This window comes from Pantherophis guttatus, chromosome 1 (genome assembly GCF_059756535.1).
Source record: "Pantherophis guttatus breed Tessera chromosome 1, ASM5975653v1, whole genome shotgun sequence".
In the NCBI taxonomy this organism is placed as follows: domain Eukaryota; kingdom Metazoa; phylum Chordata; class Lepidosauria; order Squamata; family Colubridae; genus Pantherophis; species Pantherophis guttatus.
Window position 1 is genome coordinate 349,522,163 of NC_142063.1, and position 21,118 is coordinate 349,543,280.

A 21,118-nucleotide genomic window follows, 5' to 3' on the forward strand; every position below is an offset into this window, starting at 1 on the left:
GCAACTTTAGAGATGGGAGAGATGTTTTTTGAAGATGGGGCTTCCTGGAGGCTATTATGCATAAACAGAAGATGTGCCCCCTCCTTTTAGTCTGCCACTTCCTCTCTGCCCCACTGGGTCGGGGCAAGGTGTTTGAGGAAGGATAGCTCACAAATGGGGCCAGCATCTGAGGATATGTTTTATGTTTATGTTTTAGAGCCTTGGTGGTGCAGCAGACTAAAGTGCTGTTAAATAGCACCAGCTGCCTCCAATTACAAATCTCACCAGGCTCAAGGTTGACTCAGCCTTCCATCCTTTCGAGGTAGGTAAAATGAGGACCCAGATTGTGGGGGCAATAAGCTGACTTTGTATAAAAAAACACCGCTTAGGGGGGCCCCCGAAAGCCCTACTAAGCAGGTATATACAAAAGTATGAAGGCTATTGCTTAACGCATTGTAAGCCACCCTGAGTCTCCGGAGAAGGGTGGCATATAAATCGAACCAATAAATAAATAAATAAATAAATAAATAAATAAATAAATAAATAAATAAATAAATAAATAAATGTCCACCTCTGTTTGCAACTGGGAAATGATTAGGGGGACCAACAAGGGCTCGGTTGACACCTGCCAGGCTGGCTTGAGTCAAGCCTCTGAAGACAGAGCAGTGGCTTCAGCCTGCTGTTCTCTGGCTCTGGAAGCCTGCATGACCCCTGGCAGAAGCACAGCGTGAGAGTTGATCACCCATTCCATCACTTGAAAGGAGAACTGTGCCCATAAGTCTCAACTGGTCACCCTGCCCTGCCTGCCCATCAGGAAGGGCAAGAAATCCTGTAGGTAATCAAGCTGTAAGTTCTGGAAAACCTGTCTATGGCAAGCTGCCCTCTTGGCCCATTCACCCTTGGAAGACCTAAGCAGGAGCAGCCCAAGCAGGGCCCTCAGCAGGCCCCTGGGCGATACCCTCATCCCATTATCCAGAATGGGCTTGGAGTCCCCCTTAGACCCCGGAGGGAGGTGTCAAACGGGAAGGCTTCCCGTGCTCCAAGTCTCGGGGGAGGGGGGGGAAGAGAGAAGAGAGGGAGAAAGGAAGGCTTCCGTGGGATCAGGGAAGCTGCCCTCTCACAGGTGCCATTTTTTGTATCTGCTCTCAGACAGCACTCAGGACACACGCTCTGCCCCCCCCCCCATGGTCTTGCAGGAGGCAAAACGCTCGCTTGATGCTGGGTGACGGCTGAGAGATTTCCCACTTTTAAAAGGCTTGTGCAGAGAGGGCGCTGAGGTGCAGAATCTTTACACAGTATTTTATTTATCCAACAGACTTGCTGCTCACTCCAAAGGGGAATCCCAAATGAAACTAAAAGGCAAGGATACAGGTCAGACCAGAGGTATGTGATAAGGCATTCACAGACAAAAAAAAAGAAGAGGAGCCAAAGCACTGAAGGAAAATGTTTCTGAGTGTATGTAAAATTACCACAATCCCTCCAATATTTACTAGTCTGTGGCCTAAAGAAATGAACAAGGTATAAGTTGAGTTGAACACTGAAAGGAAGCAGCTGCTGAAAGTCAGAGGGCGAGAGAAAGGAAGAGGGGGAGACGGGGGAGGGGAACATGGCTTGATTTTCAAAGAGGTGCTCTAGCTCAACCTGACCCACTGTTTATCTGCTTAGAGGGTGGAAGCATCGCCTCAAGTCACCGTTGTTAAGCAGATACAATCTTCAGGCTGGAAGAGGATGCTCCGTATCCAGCCACAAATTTAGATTCACAAATCCTGTCCAAGGCATCTAATGGAAATTACAGCCATCGACTGTCCATAATCTCTGTTTTTCCTGCTACTTGTTCTGCCTGCACCTCTTGCTGAATAGGGACCAGGGTAAAGTAGCAGTAGTATTTGGCATTGTTTTAATTTAGGGTTGTTTTATTTAAGTTTAATGTTAATTCCATGCTGTGTTTCAGTAAGAACAATACAGATCCTGTATCTGTGGCTCCAGTCAGATATCCAGTAGTACAAATTAGCTTCAAGTTACACATACTGAACAAAAGAGGTTGAGCTAGCAAAGAGGGCAGGAAAAGGGAGAGAAAAATATTCAACACACATGCAGGCTTTTCAACGCCACCTTCAATGCTCACCTGCTTGGAGGGGAAGTAAAGAGAAGGCAAGAATGAGCAGCCACGGATTGTGAACCGTTACCAGCACCCGTCACCTCAGCAGTTTTGGGTTTTCGCTTTGTTTTACAGCAAAACCATTACAAGAACTGTTCCAATGAAACCTGTAACTTCAAGCTAAACGCCCAATTTTAAACACTGGTATAAAATTGTTTAAACAATTATAAAAAATGAAAAATGCCACCATCTGCACTTCACAGTGGAAAATACTTTCCCTAGAATTCTAATGGCTTCCAGATGTTACCTCCAACTGACAGAAGACACACAATAATTCAGAAAAAGCCTCCATGCAGCCAGTCCGGTTAGTGTCTTAAAGAAACTGAAAGCTGGCACCAGTAAAATCCACAGACATTCACTCTTGCCTTTTAAAGAACTTTTCAACTGTGTAAAAAAAAAAAAAAAAAACCAAAAAAAAAAAAACCAAAAACAAAAAACAACAGGGTAGGAACCTAAATTCTGGGGCTCATCACAACGTCAGATAAGATGGCTCCCAGGGAGACTGAGGGACTTTGAGGAAGGATGGGGCAGAAGGGGGACAAAGAGGGGGTCTTTTATTGGCCTTGATGTCTCACTGGGTCTCGTCTTCCACATCCTGCAGTGCTTCTTTACTCTGTTCTTCACCTGGGAAGAAAAACCAATATGGTTAGGCCCCACCGAGGTGCCGCCACCCTACCTTTTAAGGATCCCCACCCCCACGAGCAGGGCAGTCCACAGAGCCCAAGACACAGATGAGGGGCAGTGACCAGAAGGCCCAATCCCAAGGGAGCGACCCCCAAGAAGCGTCCTCTCCCTCCCTTCCACACGGAAACTGAGTGAGGACAAAGGAAGACGTTCCAGGGTCAACATCTCATTGGCAAGACTAGTTAGTTCATCTTGCAAACCTATCCCACTAAGAGCAAATTCTAGTTACTTCACAACCCCAAATACAAGCAGCTGTGGTCAAAAAAGACTCAGGATCCTTTTGACCACAGATGTTTCCATGCTTCTCGTTAATTTGGAGCCACTACCCGATCCAACTGAAGCATGCAACAGAGATGACCTGCTCCAGTGCATTCTGCCACCGGTGAGCTGCCCTTGGCTCTCTGCACACAAGCACACAAGTCCCCCTAAGATCTGGAGACCACACGTCTAATACGGCTTGACATGCAACGGTCACATCAACCAGCAGAAAAGCTCGGCTTTCGTAATGCCATGGTCCTTTTGGACACTTCAGGAATCGTTCTTGTGCCAGGAAAAGGGATGCGTACAACCTGCCCAACTTGCTGGTTCAAGAAAGGCTAAATTCAGAGGAAAAACAGGCCGTGACTCTACCCTTATGGGATGCAATGAAAGGACTATCTGTGAGAGTATACAATCAAGCATCCTACTGGGGGGGGAGAGGGGGAGAGAGATACCAGATCTAATTGTATTCATGGACCTTCACTTGGGGGGCGGGGGCGGGGCGGGGCAGGAGGGAGCCGAGAGTTGGTGCATAGCCCTGGCATGAGTCAGAGATGCAAGCATAATGCAAGCATGATTAGTGAGTGACAAGGAGGGAAAAAAACAGGTATTCTCCAGGGTCATCATGAAGACTTACAAAGTAGAGTATTAGAAAATGAACAGGTGGAGTTCCTTTTAAGAATCTACATAATGGAAAAGGAAGGGAGAAAAATAGGAGTTAAAAGGAAATCTATTGACTTTGACTCTGATTAGAAAAAAGCATGAGAAGGGGAGGAATGTCAACACAAATTTACTTGTTGAGCACTGAAATTTTAAGGTATCAGAAAATAGGAAGCAAGATACACACACACACACAAAACCCGAACGACCCCTGCATTCTGCCCCCCTCCCCCCCTAGAACCCCAAGTCTCAACCCTTTAGGAGGACAGGAATTCTGCAAACAGGACAATAACCAAGAAACCCAAGCCTATCTTCTCATCCTGTATTCAACAGCCAGCAAGATACAAATTCTTGCACTTCCCATAGCATCGGGTTTCTGTTGGGCAGCACAAATCAAGAATGGCAGCATCTAAATGATCGTCATGCAGTTTCACCTTGAAGAGATAATCATTTAGGTGTCATTGTTCTTGGCTGGTTCTAAGGACTAGCCATGATTCAGCACCTGACTGGGAACTGTCCACTGAATTCAGCGGCTGGCAACCTTCTAGGTTTGAAATCAGGGGAGGCGGCTGGAGAAAACATGTGCAGAACTGCAGAGGCTGTATAAATAAATTCTGCTGCCAAGCAACAGTGTGTTCTTTAAGTAAAAGCCATGAGAATTTCCTTCCAGAACCTTGATGTGCACTTCCTTTCTCTGTGCCGTCTTTGCCAAGACACCCAGTTATCACTTCAAGCTCTCCCATTCCAAGAAGAGGACAAGACCAGGTATACCTCAGTCTCTGGCTGATGGAGATGATGTTGGGAAATCAGAATGGCAGGCAAAGGACAAGCTCCCAACCTCCCCCAGCTCTCATTTCACCAGGTTTGGGATAGAGAAAAATCAATTTTGATGAAATTAACTGGGAAAGTGATGGGATAAACCAAAACAGCATTAGTAAAGGCAGGGAGCCTGTCCTCTCTGCAATTCATTAGAAAGGAGAAAATGCTCTGCGTGTTGGCTGGCAATATTAAATCTGCAGAGTTCATCATACTCCTAACAGGAGGACAGAAACTGTGTGCTGGCAGCCTCGAGGTTAGATTGTAATGCAGTCTCTTACTTGTGTGACAGGTCTTCAAGATAATGGGGCCAGAATTAAAGCTGCATCAATGGCGAGTGGAACACCGCAGGGGATATGCTGCATCAGGGCCCTCTGTGTCAAGCGAGAGGCACCGGTTGCCATTATCTAGGTGGCTCAGATACTCAGGACCTGGGCCTTCGGCTGATGCTGTGCAATGCCAGGTCCGTGGTAAATAAGGCCCCCTTCATTCACGATCTTATACAGGAGGGGGGAGCGGACCTGGCAGGTATTACGTAGACCTGGTTGGGCCCGGAGGGAGGGGTCCCTCTGGTTGAGATATGCCACCAGGCTTCAGAGCATTCCATCAGCCGAGGGCCCAGGGGAGGGGCGGGGGGGTGGCGGTTATTATTAACGAAGGTCTTGGTCCGAGGGAGACTACTGTGCCAGATTGCCGGATGTGAATCCCTCTTTGTGAGATGGGGTCATGGGGTTCAGATGGGCTTTTTGCTTGCGTACCTGGCTCCCTGCCACGCGGCAACGGCCCTGCCCAAGCTCCTCAACGTGATAGCCACGGTGGCAGTTGATACACCCAGGCTTATGGTCATGGGTGATTTCAACTTGCCGTCCATCGGTGAAACGTCTGAAACGGCTCGGGAGTTCATGGCTTCCATGACGGCCATGGACCTGACCCAGCTAGTTCATGGCCCCACCCACAGGGGGGGACACACTCTGGACTTGATTTTTGTCTCTGGCCAGTGGTTGAGTGATCTTATTATAGGGAATATAGACATGGAACCCTTGTCATGGTCAGATCACTCGCTCCTTTGCCTGGACCTTTGAACCACTACACCCCGCCGCAGGGAGGCGGAGTCAATAAGATGGGTCCGCCCTAGGCGCCTGATGGATCCTGATAGGTCCAGATGGAGCTTGGGCCATTTCCTGAGGATCTAGCACATGACTCGGCTGAGGACCTGGTAGCTGCCTGGGATCGGGCGGCTGGTGGGGCCTTGGACCGAGTCGTGCCTTTGCGGCCTCTGACCTGGTGCCGATCCCGCGCAGCTCCTTGGTTTACTGAGGAGCTGAGGGAAATGAAGCGCCGGAAAAGACGCCTGGAGAGCGGTTGGAGGGCCAGTCTCGCTGAATCTGATCGAACAAGGGTAAGGTCGCATATTAAGGCCTACCTAGTGGCGATAAAGACGGCAAAGTTTAATTACTTTTCCGCCTCTATTGCGTCATCAGGGAATTGTCCGGCCGCCCTGTTTAGGGTGACCTGCTCCCTGCTCCATCCGGGAGTGCGGGAGGATCCCCTGGAAGGCAGGACGGAGGATTTCGGACAATACCTGTATGACAAAATCGCTCAGATCCAGGGGGATTTGGACTCTGACTGGGTAGATCAGGGCAGGGTGACGAGGAATAGTCTTGAGAATGTTATCTGGGAGGAGTTTGATGCTGTGACTCCTGATGATGTGGACAGGATTTTGGGGAGACTTAGTACGGCCACATGTTTACTGGACCCGTGTCTCTCCTGGTTGGTACTGGCTTCCCGGGAGGTTACACGAGGCTGGCTCCAGGGTGTTATCAATGCTTCGTTGAGTGAGGGTTACTTCCCCGCTGCCTTGAAAGAGGCGGTGGTGAGGCCTCTCCTCAAGAAGCCGTCCCTGGATCCGGCAATATTGGCCAACTATCGTCCTGTCTCCAACCTTCGCTTTATGGCGAAGGTTGTTGAGAGTGTGGTCGCACGACAGTTTACGCAATTCCTGGAGGAAACATCTTATCTAGATCTGTCCCAGTCGGGTTTCAGGTCTGGGCACAGCACGGAAATGGCATTGATCGCGTTGGTTGATGATCTCTGGAGGGCTCGGGACAGGGGTTGCTCCTCTGTTCTGTTCCTGTTAGACCTCTCAGCGGCTTTTGATACCATCGACCATGGTATCATGCTGCACCGGCTGGAAGAGTTGGGGATGGGAGGCACCGTATTGCGGTGGTTCTCCTCCTTTCTCTCCAACTGTTCGCAGTTTGTGTTGGCAGGGGGGAAGAGGTCGACCTTGAGGCCTCTCGTCTGTGGAGTGCCGCAGGGATCGGTCCTCTCGCCCCTTCTGTTCAACATTTATGTGAAGCCGCTGGGCGAGATCATCCGTGGCTTCGGGGTGAGATACCATCAGTACGCTGATGACACCCAGCTGTACATCTCCACCCCAGGCCACTCCAACGATGCCCTTGAAGTGATGTCTCAGTGCCTGGAGGCTGTGCGGGTCTGGATGGGGAGGAACAGGCTCAAGCTCAACCCTTCCAAGACTGAGTGGCTGTGGCTCCCGGCATCCCGATATAGTCAGTTGACTCCATCACTGACTATTGGGGGCGAGTCTTTGGCCCCCACAGAGAGGGCTCTCAATCTGGGAGTCCTGGATATGCAGCTGTCCTTGAAGGAACATCTGACGGCTGTAACCAAGGGGACCTTTTGTCAGGTTCGCTTGATTCGCCAGTTGCAGCCCTTTCTTGATCGGGATTCCCTGTGCACAGTCACTCATGCCCTCGTCACCTCTTGCCTTGACTACTGCAACGCTCTGTACATGGGGCTCCCCTTGAGGGGCACCCGGAGGCTCCAACTGGTCCAGAACGCAGCAGCACGGGTAGTGATGGGAGCAGCATGGTGCTCCCATGTAACACCACTCCTGCGCGAGCTGCACTGGCTCCCGGGTACGCTTCAAGGTGTTGGTTATCACCTTTAAAGCGCTCCATGGCATAGGGCCTAGCTATCTTCGAGACCGCCTGCTGCTACCGACGACCTCCCATCGACCCGTGCGCTCCCACAGAGAGGGCCTCCTCAGGGTGCCATCAGCCAAACAATGTAGGCTGGTGACCCCCAGGGGGAGAGCCTCCAGAGATAAGGACAATCCAAGACCTCAGTGCCTTCCGCCGTGCCCTTAAAACCCACTTTTTCCAGCAAGCCGGGCTGGCTTAGGAAGAAATTTTTTAAATTTTTTAAATGTTTAATTGGTTTATGGTTTTTTTAAATTTTTGGGCCAAATTTATATAGATTTTAATTGTTTTTAATATTTGCATTTCATGTTTTTAATTCTGGCTGTGCACCGCCCTGAGTCCTCAGGGAGAAGGGCGGTGTGTGTATATATATATATATATATATATATATAAATAGATAAATAAATAAATAAATAAATAAATTTGCTTTCCAAGCCCAATTCCACACGCTCATCTTATATGCTTTAGACCCCAAGTAACTGCAAGACCCCCATAGGGCGTTCTTTGCACTCCTGGGTCCTTGGTGGGAACCCTTTGCAGCTCTCGCCAGGGGCATATTCAGCAAGCTATTTTCTCTTTGACATTGTGGGTCCCACGCATTGGAATCAACTGCCCACGGAGAGCTTAAAATCTACTTTTTTAAAAAAAAGAATTTCAGTCATTGTACTGCTTTGTTTCAGTTTCTAAAGTGATAAATGCTTTTACATCTTTATATGCAATATACATAGTCCTGTGAACTGCCTCAAGCTATTGGAATGAATGTCAGCTAAATGGAAGAACAAACACAGCAATAAACCCTGCTCATTATTGACGAATGTGGGACCCAAGGGAAAAGAGATGAAAGAACTTTATACTGCCAGCTTCCTATCAGATCAAAGCTATGATCCTCACCGGTACATACATGGGATACCAATCTGGTTTCTCACCAGAGCCGTTTGGTGAACCTTTACGTTACACCTTCCAAGTAACTGTCTCAAGTCAGCTTCAATTTTCAAATTACAAAACTTGCTTATTCACCTACCAGCTTTTTTTCTCAAAAGTACTGTGAGTCCTATGCTTATCTATTTATAATTCTCTCTCCTGCTATTCAATGGGACCTTCTTGGAAGTAAGTAGGTTTAAGTTTAACCTTTATCTCATGATAGACATCTTGCCTATTACTTTTAAATGAGTAGAGCACCAAACAAAAAAGCTCTGAAATAAGATATAATCTTGCAGTGCAGAAACTACACAAGAACACACGCAATCCAGGAACACACACACACACACACGTCTTGTGAACCTCTTAGAATGTTCAATATTTCTGCCAGAATATATGACCTAAAACATGATCTACTCTCCACACAAGTCCTAGAACTAGACAAAGAGAACCCAAACAAATGTCAAAAACATACTTGGTTCATTTATTCACTGAAGACAATTATCTAAAACTACATATTTATGTGTGGGGAAAGTGTTTGTATCTCTAGGGCTGCCAGTTTATTTGAAGGGAAAATTAAGATCCAGGTGTTTCAATCAATGGGATGATGATGATGATCAGGTATAAGTGTGGGAGGTCCTGCCTTACTCAAAGCACAAAATTTTGGGTATTGTCCCAAAGGTGCTTTTTTCCAAGAGGCAACTGGACTTTCTGGTTTTTGTTTGAAGACGTTTTGCTTCTCATCCGAGAAGCTTCTTCAGCTCTGATTGGATGGGGGGGTGGGAATGGAAAGGTTTATATTCCTTGCAGTCAGAGCTGAAGAAGCTTCTTGGATGAGGAGTGAAACGTCTTCAAAGAAAAACTAGAAAGTCCAGTTGCCTCTTGGAAAAATGCACCTTTGGGACAACCATGACCTGGATGGCGGAGAATCTCCATAGACAATTCTGGGTATTCACTCTCTAAGCTTGATCTTCAGTACAAGCAAGCTATGTTGAAGTGTGTCATGACTTGAACAAAGATTTCTGAGAATTTCTGAAAAAACAGTTGTTGATGTTGAGCAGGCAAGAAAAGGCTGCAAAACTATTTCCAAAGAGTTTGGACTCTACCAATCTGCTGTCAGGCAAACTGTATACAAATGAAGGCAACTCAACACCATTGTTGCCCTCCCCAAGACTGGCTGACCAACCAGGATCACACCAAGAGCAAGGCCTTATTCGGGAGTCTCTAAGAGCCCTGATATAACCTTGAAGGGACTCCAGGCCTCTCCTGCATTGATGAATGTACATGTTGGTGAGGCCACCATTGAAACACTGAAAACAATGGTATGTGGGGCAGTGTTGCAAGGAGAAAGCCCCTTGTCTCCAAAAGGACACTGCTGCCCGTCTACAGTTTGCATGTGGGTGAGCCAGAAGGCTGTTGGGGGAGCCTCCTATGGATGCAGCAAGACAATGACCGGAACACATCAGTTGTACAATCAAAAAATGGTTAAAGCAGAAGAAAGTTAATGTTTGGAAGTGGCCAAGCCAAAGTCCGGACCTTCATCCCATAGAAATGTTGTGGGAGGGCCTAAGCCAGGCAGCTCACCAGCAGCCCCCCAGTTCAATCTCTTCTGTAAGGATGGGGGGTGGCGGTGGGGGTGGACAATGCCAAAATCCCTCTGAGCCAATGGGCAGGGATTAACTGTCCCTGGAAAGTTAGTTGCAGTTATTGCTGCTGGGAATGGGGAGGCGCTGCACACCAATTCCTAATAAGAAACATTCACATATAAAATAGGTAGCTTTAGTTTGCTTTTCTACGTAATGTTTTTGATTCATTTGTTTTAACTGAGTGATCTTATCTAGTTTTAGGACTTGTTGGAAGTCACATTTTAGCTCATCTTTGTGCAGAAATACTAGAAATCCAGAAGGTTCACAAACTTTTAACCATTACTATTCAACTGCCAAATGATACTTTAATTAGCCAAAATTTCAGCAATGCTCAGGAGATGAATGAATTCCAAAAGAGAAATTAGGCTTGAAGGATTTAAAATAGTTTTATCTTTTAGATACTAATACAGTGGCTGAAAACAATAATTTACATTAATCCATTCCAACTATTGTTATTCTCAGGTAACAACATAGAAACAATTCTCTGTAACAGAATTAAGTTTGAAAATAAGATCAGAAACTAGACAAGTCTGCACTAACATTTTTGTGCAATGGCTCAAGATCCTTCTCCCTACAGTACACATTTCTCAGATTTTGAAATCACACTGTAAGAAACATTTTCTATACATTTTAGAACCCATGGCCAAACTGAGAATAGATTGCAACTCTAAAAAACAAAAATAAAGGGCTCTCCAGAGAATATCAGTCTTCATATGCAGTTGGAAAAACTTTGGAGGGCTCCTATGCTTATAAGGGCCTAGCACTACATCCTTAAACGGGGGGTCATTCAACCAAAGTAAAGGTATTGATTGGCATACCAGAGGGAACCCCCTTGGAACACAAATTCGAAAACTAACGTAAAAACAGCTCAGTAAGACTTATGCTGACTTAAAACCCAAAACTGGCCTGTGTTCTGCAGAGTGCACGGTTGGGTTTCTTCTCACTTTCCCTATCCCTTTCATAAAAAATAAAGCAGTTTGCAGAATCCTCCCAAAAACAATTTATTGGCTTCTAAATACTTGGCCAGTCAGACTGTGCGGATCTTAATAACAAGCCCATTTGGGATGGTGGGGGTGGTGCTTGGTTGTGCTTAAGTCCCGACAGTTTCTCTGCATGTCTGCTGAAGAGGGAGCTCTTTTTCCCATCTGTGAACTGCATGCCCAAAAAGACACTCTGGGGCTGCTGCTTCTGCCGGACAACCCCACCGGGAGAAAGAAGTATCTTTTATTCCACTCCCTACCCAATCCCTGGGCTGCCTAGATTTATGCACAGGAGTATGTTCCTATTCCGCTATGCTATGTGCCATAAGGTCGCAGGAGAGGCTGGACCTGCCGGGGCTACTCACCATCACCCTGCATGTCTGAAGTCCATAGTGTCAGGTTATCACGTAACAACTGCATGATAAGTGTAGAATCCTTATAACTTTCTTCGCTCAGCGTATCCAGTTCTGCAATTGCGTCATCGAAAGCAGCTTTCGCCAACCTATAAGCAGAGGATGACTATGGTAGCAAAGCACGTCAAGGGAACCAACTGCTCCTGCTGAAGACCTCAAGCCTGGCAATACCGCCCCCCCCCCCCAAAAAAAAACTGTTTAGTTTTGCCTTGGTCCTGACAATACCTATGGAGGGAACACCTTTGGGGGAACTCTGACATTTCCTTCTTCCTCCTCTGTTGGTATTCCAAACCGATCCAAGGGCAGCAACAGTCTGGAGTTCCCTGAGGCACTCATGGAGGGAGGGCTCTAAGGGACGATGCTTCCTAGTAACTCGAGTTTATTTTATTACTCTGTACGCCTCACTTACCTGCAGGCACGATCAGGAGAATTAAGAATTTCATAGTAGAAAACAGAGAAGTTGAGGGCAAGTCCTAAGCGGATGGGATGTGTTGGAGGAAGTTCTGTCATTGCAATATCACTAGCAGCTTTATAAGCCACCAAGCTGTTCTCGGCAGCTTCCTTTCGGTCATTTCCTGTGGCGAACTCAGCGAGATACCTGTGGTAATCCCCTTTCCTGGACAAGGGAATAAAAAGCAATCAAGAGCAAGCCCAGGTCTTGGATGCGCAAGAAGACTTATTGCTGGAGTGGATTTCAATCTCTTTGGGCTGCTGTTATTTCTAAGTAATGGGATAAAGGTTGAATTTTAATTTTTTAAATATGCCCACTTGCACCCCAAGATTTGTGCAGCACCCCCTAGCCTAGTGGTATTTCAAAAGCCCCCAAGATCTGGCTCTTTGCTGAACCCTTTGGCAAATGTAATTGAAATTTCACTGGGAGTCAGGAGGCACATTAATTTAATGAATTCTTATTATTATTAGGTTAACCAGCTATATTTGCATGGCACAATGTGAGATTCTTATGAATCATGATTTGCCAAGAATGAAATCAGGCTCCTGCATATGATTACTGCACTCTCGATTCCCTCCCCAGCAGCTAAATATTGCATTGCGATAAAAATAAATGAGGCAGAAGGGGAGGGGGAAGCATGGTAAGTCTGTCTGTCAACTGAAAGATTAAACTGCATTTTTCCACCACTGATTATAAGCATAAACTTTTAAAATAACAAATAGACCTGATTAAGGCTGTTTGGCCAAAGTGAATATCAAAGCTCATCTCTTTGCAGAGAAAAATGGAAACCAGTACTTATTTCAGTTCAATTCCTCTTCAGTTGAAAAGGAAGCACAAAGCTTATGCCATTTAATGAGAAGCAGCAGCAAACAAGCTGCATGGTGACACAAGGACAGATTTCCCCAAACCCTGGCTTATGTTTCTGTGTAAAACCTATTGCTGAGTTAAAAAGGCCTTGCTGCATAAAAAGAACCAATCCAATCAGTTCTCAAAATAAGAATATTCATATTACTCCTACTACACATTTCTTCTTCACCAGATGAAAATGAATTGCTCGAACCTGTCCAGCAACTACCAGATTTTGCGTCAAGCCACTCATCATGGCTGTTTCCTATCTGTTTCCCTCTTTTTCTTTTCTCCCTCTCCCTCTCGAATAAAGACCTAATACTGGAGGAAAATGACAGGCAGAAATCCTTCTAACTGTTGCTGAAAGGACCCTATATATAAAAGTACTGTTTCTAATTTTAAATAATGTGTGGTCAGATTTGCAAGAGTTAGTAAAACTTAAGTTCCATACTCAAATATTTGATTAAAAAACTACCCTTTTAGTTTTAAGACTGCAGTGTTACCTAATACAGAGTACTTATACAAAACTATCTTAATTACTGCTTCTCTTCATAAATCACATTATAATCCATCTAATTGGTATAGCACCATGATTGCAAGGTTCCTAAAAGATAAGTTGGGAGCAGACCCAGGACACCCTCTTTGAGGGCTAAAATAAGAGCATGAACACCCACAAAGATAGAGCAATCCCCTTCCGCCCCCAACAGGATGCATTTAGGAACTGACTGGCTTATATGGGTTGAAAAACAGATACATGATGCAAAGAATGCAAGAATTGTTTCTTTATTCTTTGTCTTTTGCTTCTCCATCCTGCTTGTTTTCCTGCCTAGCCAGATGCAAGCTCTGCCCATTTTCTTACCTCCATGAGTGTTTAAAATCTCCATCATGGTAGAAAAAAATTATTTTCCATCATTCAAATTTGTTTCTTAGGAGAGGATTTCCACAAATAAGCAGTTTAGTTAAGGCACACACTCTCTTCCACACACTCTATGCCTGCAATCTGGTACCTACATTTTATAATAGAAAACCTTCGATTCACCAGTGTTGGCTGCTGGAATGAGGTGTTTGTCCAGTACATCCAGAATATCACAACAGATTAGTTTCAATTCAGTCTCAACCTTGGAAGGGGAAAAAAAAAAGTTTTCAGCGAACCTAGGCTTTAATCAAACCATTTGAACCTGAATTCAAACAACAACGTATGAGAAAGAGAAAAACCGCCAGTCAAATTATGCCCAATACATTCTCCTGCCTCTCAGAGGGGCAGCTTTGGAAAAGGATGATCCCACCACTCCCCCCTGCTGACAGCTAGTGGCTCCAGCATTAGGCAGCTGACCCGAACAACACCCCCCCCCCCAGCCGCACCTATAGGAAAGGGTGGAAAAACTAGATGGGGACATCTTTCCTCTGCACGTTATTAAAACTCCCACCTCCGTAACTTTAACTGCGTGAAATGGGGTATCGTAGGGCAAAAAGTTTTGAACCAAAATATCTCAAATGGGCCAACTTAAAGAATGTGTCCAAAATCTGAGACCCATGACTTCTGTGGAACTGAAATTTGGCAAACTTTATAAAATTTTATGACCTAAAATGATCATAAAACAATTTATGATATAATACAAAATGTCATAAAAATTTCCTGTGCTACACAGTTCAACATGGCTATTTTCATGCTAGATCCACCTCTTAGTATATTCAAGCGAAGGCAGTACATTCTATCATTGTGGAAAGCGTTGAGGAATCTGGTAAGGAAATATCTCTGAAAGGATCAGTCAACGGGTCACGGGTTGTCTAATCTCTATGTTGGACCTGCTGGCATGACATCCCATTCTCTACAATGGAAAACAGGGGTACTTCATGACGAACTGGTTTTTGTTGTACCGAAACCAGGGCTCTGAGAAAGCAATGGTTGGGTTTATTCCTGGGCACCAACTTCACCAGATGGCATATTCAGGTGGCATATAGATCCCAACATGTAAAGGTGCCACAAACTCTGGTCAAGTCTTCCCAGCTAATCTTCCCTTATACCCTGAGCAGAAGAGCAAGGCAGCCTGATACCAGGCAGCTCTGTGAGTGAGATGTAGCCTGTTCCAGTGCCCATCACCATATCACATCCTCATGGATATACTACAACCCACCAAACAATACATTCAGCTGCTGGGACTAACTAGCCCTATCTTTTTCTATTAGGAAGATAGTTAAAAATCCAAAATATCTGGAAAACCTTTAAGGAGGGGGCACATCTACACTGTTTGTCAAGGCAAGTGATCAAGGCATGTGGAGCTACTATGCAGCTCTATTGCCCTAACATAGACCTCTGCATTCCTTTCAGAGAAAGTAACCTCAGATTTTGCCTCAAAAATCAAATCCAGGGAGCCCGTCTCACTAGATTCCAAACCCAAGAGGCCTTGACTCTAACCCCACAAAGGTGTGTGCACACAAGCTTAAATGGCCTCTGCAAAGCCTAAGTGATCGTGGAAGCCTCCAATGCAGACCAGTCCCCCCAGGCTGAACCACCTCAAACAGAAAGCTGCATTGTTTAGGCTAATTAAAGAAGGACTAAAGAAAATACTGCCAATGTTGTTAGTGTCCAGATTGAGGATTAAATTATACAACTAAAAAAATTCAGATATATTTGTTAAGTTCAAGTTTCTCATTAGCATGCTTAGAGGCATTCTTGTGAAAACAATGACTGAAGACAGGCAAGGAAGCAGAGAACAGTTATTATGTGTATTTCAGTTTTGAGTTTCCTGGAATCATTTATCTACTCTCTCTGCACCAAAGCAAGAAGTGATATTAATGGGTCAATTTGGCTTGACCCAGCAAATGGGGTGCAATTGTTTGGAATCTTGCCTTCAGTGCCATATAACATTTTTTAGGATTAGAGAACTTAAGTACAGTTCAGGGGAAAGGTACAAAGAATCTATCAATAATATGAGAAACTATATAGTTCTAAGTATCTCGGATTTCTATTTAAGGCCCCCAAAACTTCATATGTATTGAGAATCTGCCTTACAACAAAGACATCCCATTTCCTAAATCTATATTAAGAATCTGGGAGTGCCTCCTTCCCCAAGGGTTAATGGTTGCCTCTAAGCCAACCCAGTATCTGAAATGGAACTTAAAATTCCATTTATAAAGAAGCAAAACCTATGAAATTATGTTACAGTGTGAAATGCTCTTATTCCCTTCCATTTCTGTCCTGTCCTCAACAGTTACTCCATAGTCAGTAAATGTGTTCAAGTAAAGTGAATAATTCAGTTTCATCCACACATGGAGCCATGTTCGAAGGACTCAAGCCTCAGTAAGTAATCTGTGTCGGCAACTCAGTGCAGTTTACTAGACCACTGAAAAGAGGATACATGTTGAAGGACACACTCCAAAGCCTCCAGACAGTCTGTGCAGCTCCTTTCCATAGCAATCTATGCCTGTCTTCAGAAATAGAGTTATTCAGCCCATTGGGGAGAGGAAGAGAAAAGAAGAGCTGGGCCAGAATGCTACAAGAGCTACTAATGCTGTGGTGCACACACCCAGGACAGTAGAAGGAAAAGGGATAAAAAGGTAGCTCTACTTCACCCAGATGTCACTGCTATACAAACCTTGCAAAACGAAACACAGCCACTTCCAAGCATGATTCGGGGGACTGAGGAGGTACAAGCGTAGCACTCACCATTTGCCGATATTCCCGGATCATCTTCAATTTGTCTTCCCCACCTTTGTTCTCTTCCTTCTGCTCAATGCTACTGATTATTCTCCAGGAGGCTCTTCTGGCACCAATCACATTTTTATATGCAACAGAGAGCAAGTTTCTTTCCTCGACTGTCAGCTCCACATCCATTCCAGCCACTTTCTTCATTGATTCAACCATTTCTAAAATATATATACACAACACACCGACTTACGTGTCAGGCTTCTCCTGCCAAATATGGGAATAAACTTTATAGTCCTCCATCAAAAATGAAACCAACATTGACAGCTCAAACCCAGAACCTTATCCTGAGCAACCGGGGTGGGGTGTGTGTGTGTCTACCGGTATGACTGTCAGACAAACCAGACTGCAACGCCAACAGCACCGTCCCCCGTAAGAGCAAATGTAAATGCACACAGCAACTCTTTATGACACAGATTAACCGAAGCTTTCCAAAGCACCAATGCCGCAGCAATGCTGAGCAGCCCTGAAAGCAAAGCTGCAGCCGTGGCAACTGGAGCCCTGAATAGCTGAGATTCCAAATGCAGCCAGCTCCACTGATTGCTTCTTGCAATCACCTGAAGACCGTCTCCCCTGTACAGTAGCATGAAGAAATGGGGTTAACATATGCTATAGGAAAGTATGGAGGACACAGAAGGGAACCTCCCATCACAAGAAGAGGACTGCTTAGCAAATGAAATTTAGACACCCTTAGCCATGAGCATTTCACTTGTCCATTTGACTAGAGCCGTGCCTGAAGTGGCACGCGGAGCTATGCTGCCTGGCATGCATGGTGTCGCCTATTCCTCTTCGGGGTTTCTGGCATGCATGCGCACACGACGATCAGCTGGCCTTCGTGCATGCGGCAGCGCTGGAAACTAGAAGAGCTGGTCTGATCGTGCGACGACCAGCTGATCGTCGCACGCACCAGTAACCGGAAGACTAGCTGGCCGGCGCACATGTGCGCCCTGGAAAACATAACTTCATTTTCTGGTGCGCGCATACCCCCTGGGCAGCTCCTCTTCTAGGTTGCAGCCTTGACGCATGCACTCCCTTTTCGGTACTCGGTGCCGAATAGGTTCGCCATCACTGGACTCGAGGAATGTTTAAGCTTATATTCAAGAGGACCAGTCAACCCATGGCTGTGCTTTCCAGCAATACTACATCCCATACTTTTTGGGCACGAATCAAGTCAATATTTTAAAATAATTATTAGATTATTATCCTGCCTTTTTCATATTTAATTCAAAGCAGTGGCGTGGAGCTCTGGCTTGGCACTAGGACAGCTGAAAGGGATTTGGGTATCCTTATTCATCACAAGTTACCTACAAGCCAGCAATGGGATACATTAACTGAGCAGGTTCCAGATTACGGACAGTAACAGTTCCCCTCTATTCTGCCCTGGACAGACCCCACCTGGGGTCCTGGGTCTAGCTCTATGAATCATGGTTCAAGAAGAATAGCAGGAAATTAAGAGTTTGGATGATGACAATCAAGGTAGTGATTGACTAGAAGACCAAACCCCATGAAGATCAGTTACAAATTATGGTTGTTTAGCCCATAGAAGAGAAAACTGAAGGGAGACATAATAGCAGTTGTGGAACATCTGAGCCACACAGATGCGGTGGAGTGATTCTTTGTTGCCCCAGAAGCAATGGATTCAATTTAAAGGAAATAGGTTCAGGCTAGATGTTAGCAGAAATGTCTGGACTGCATGAATTATGTCAGTCAGTGGAACAGACTGCCACATGAAGTGAAGAGTTCTCATTCAGTCGACGTCTTTGAGAGGATGACTGGTCACCAACTGCCAATGACTTGGTGGGTCTCATGCTGAGCAAGGGGCTAATTTGATATGTCTAAAATCCCTTAAAAAGTCCATGACCACGATCATCTCTGCCAATATATTGATACTTTTCATTGTGAGGCCCCATTCACGATATGCCTCCTTCTAGGAACCTAACCCAATACAGAAAGTGTTCAGCACCAGGTAAAGCCATTCCACATCTCCCATGTATTGCAGAATTTAAATCATAAGGTAAGCCCTTCTGATATCTACAGAGCCACTTCAGCATCTGAGTGATGCAAAATACCCAGGTTTAGGTGTATAGGAAGGATCCTGATTTTGTCCATTAAAATGTGTTTTCAAAGTATGTCTTTAATCCCATTTTACAATTTATCAATATTTTAGATGGGAAGCACATGCAAACCATAGCAACTGTGTTTGGTATTTAGGGGTTCCAAAATCTATAAAGGATTCCGACCCCTTCCTGCCTTAGGTCCAACATATGGGAATGACTGTTCCTAATTTCATACTTTATTGCTGTGTTTACAATTAGTACTGTTGATTTTATTATATTATTTTTAAGATCTATGCCCAGAGAATGAATATGTGCACCATGTGGACCCATCATACCCTTGGGGAACGGCCAGGAGAACAGGACCCGAAGTAAGACACTCGCACTGTTTTTTTGCTTGTTCCCATGTACACTGTGAATAGGGGTGTGTGTGTCCCAAAATGAGTGTTGTTCCCTTATGAGAAGGCCATCAACCTCTTCCAAGGCAGCTTTATGGCCTGCTCACCCACAGGCCTTTGCTGATAGACACAATAAAAACGAACAACCAGGGTTTACTCTATCAAATGGGTTTGTCTCTTGTTACCCCCTACAACGTGGCTTGGCTTTTTCCTGCTTTCCCAGATCTTGATCTGCTAGGCAGGGAGCCACCCTGGCCAGGGAGAGATGATGGGGAACAGCAATCCAAGCATTCCTGAGGCCTTCCGAGAAGGAACAGCACATTATTCGCGATTACGCGAGTGCGTATGTGTGTGTGTTTTCCATTTGGGAGAAAAGGTGCAATTTCAACGCTGGAGCCAGAGAAGGGAAAGAAGGCAAGCGGCGTCGCCCGCGGGAGGAGGCAGGCGGGGATCGGCCGAGGCGCCGGCCTCACCTGCCCACCATGCGAGCCAAGCGAGGCCGTCGGGCTCCTTCACGTCCTCGGCGCTTCCGGGCTCGGCCCTTCGATACCCCCCCACCGCCCACTCCCCGAGAGAGGCCGCGCCCACGCCTCGGCGGCCCTCCGCCCCCCCACCCGCGGCCTTGGGGGAGGGTCGCCCGGGGCTCGCCCCGGAGGGGTCCCGATGGCCGGAGAGGCCCCGTACGGGTGAAGGGGGCCTCCTCTTATTCCCCCCGCCCTGCCTGGCCTCCCCTTCTTCCGCCTCCTCCCTCCCCGCCGCCTGAGCGCGCGGCCGCCATTTTGTCTGCGCCCCCCGCCCGGCGCTCCCGCCCTGCTCCCTCCGCCTCCCTCACCGCCCGCGCCGCCATTTTGTCGCCGCTGCCCCGCCGCCCGGCTCCAGTCCACCGCCGGCCGCCTCTCCTTGGCCCGGCCCGGCGGCCGCAGCCTCGCCCCCGCCTGGCGCCCTGCCCTGCCCGCCCCTCCCTGTTCGTCTCCCGCCGCCGCCCCGCGCACCATCGTAGCGCTCGGCCTGCTCGGCCAGCTTAGCCTGGTAGACGAGGTCCTCCCGGTCGTCCATGTCCGTGGGGCGAGGGCGAGGGCGGCGACGCGGGGCGGATGGAGACCGATGGTCCGGCGGCGGGGGGGCTCAGCCACGATCAGCTCTCGCTGCTCTCCGGGCAAAGATGGCGGCGGCGCCTCCTCCCGCTACATCCGGGCAGTGCGAACACCACGCGCAGGCGCTGCCACACCCCCTCGCCCTCCGTAGCAACGACCGGCCCTTGGCAACCGCCGGGCGGACGCGGGCGGCGTCCCTGCTTCCCGCCGAGGCCAGCGCTCTGTACGCGCTCAGAGAAGCGGAGGGGGGCCCGGAGCCGGACTGGCTGAAGAAGACTCGGGGGCCTTCCCTTCTCCGGGGCACCTTGCTCAAGGGAGCGGCGTTTCCTGTCGGGGCGACTCCTGCGCTGAGCGGGACGGGCCCTCGACCCCCACCCGGCGCGGTCCCGCGTGGACGCGCCCGGTCTTGGCAGAACTCGGTGCCCTCCAGGCCGCCCGTTCCCGGCAGGGCGGGACTCTGCTGCTCCGCTTCGGCCTCGGCCCGCCTTCTCCCCTCTGACCGGTTCTCCGGCTTTGTTCGTCGGCCAACTTTCTAAGCCGCTTTGGCCGCTTTTCTCTGACGGGGACCGCAGCACAGCCCCGCAGCGCTTCTCTGGCAGCTTCAGGGGAGTCCCTCGTGGCCCCCTTTTCCCTTCAGGAGGAGGAGAACTTCAGGCGGCACTTGGCCAATGAATGAGGGAAGATCAGGCTAAGCCTGGCCCGATCCTGTTAATTGGAGCAGGCTAGTCCTATGCTCCTAAATGCCCAGCCTGCCTATTTTTCCGAGGACTTTGACCAGGATGAATAGGCAGTCCTGTTCCTCCTTCTTCCTCCTTCCCCTTTTGGAAGAAGCTGGCTCTTCACCAATCTTCTGGAACCTCTTGGGTCCTCCAGGAGTTCTCAGAGACTACTACTATTATCATCTTCACTACAAGTAGTCCTCACTTAACAACGGCAGTTGAGATGGGAATTCCAGTTGCTAAATAGCACGGTTGTAAAGCATGACATCACATGCTTTGCAATAGAAATTCCAGATTTTAGTTGCCATCATTGAGCGAATCCCGTGCTGCTGTGGA

General features: G+C 47.3%; 1 protein-coding gene across 1 annotated transcript; it reads right to left on the reverse strand.

Annotated features, from left to right (window-relative positions):
- Positions 1 to 1,263: 1,263 nt before the first annotated feature.
- Positions 1,264 to 20,170, reverse strand: YWHAE (tyrosine 3-monooxygenase/tryptophan 5-monooxygenase activation protein epsilon). The gene is made up of 6 exons (XM_034424461.3): positions 19,962 to 20,170; positions 16,479 to 16,678; positions 13,823 to 13,929; positions 11,924 to 12,130; positions 11,467 to 11,603; positions 1,264 to 2,761 (listed from the first exon to the last, which is right to left on the reverse strand). Exons 1-6 carry the CDS (start codon positions 20,023 to 20,025, stop codon positions 2,709 to 2,711), a joined length of 768 nt encoding a protein of 255 aa, XP_034280352.1. The 5' UTR covers positions 20,026 to 20,170; the 3' UTR covers positions 1,264 to 2,708.
- Positions 20,171 to 21,118: the final 948 nt, after the last annotated feature.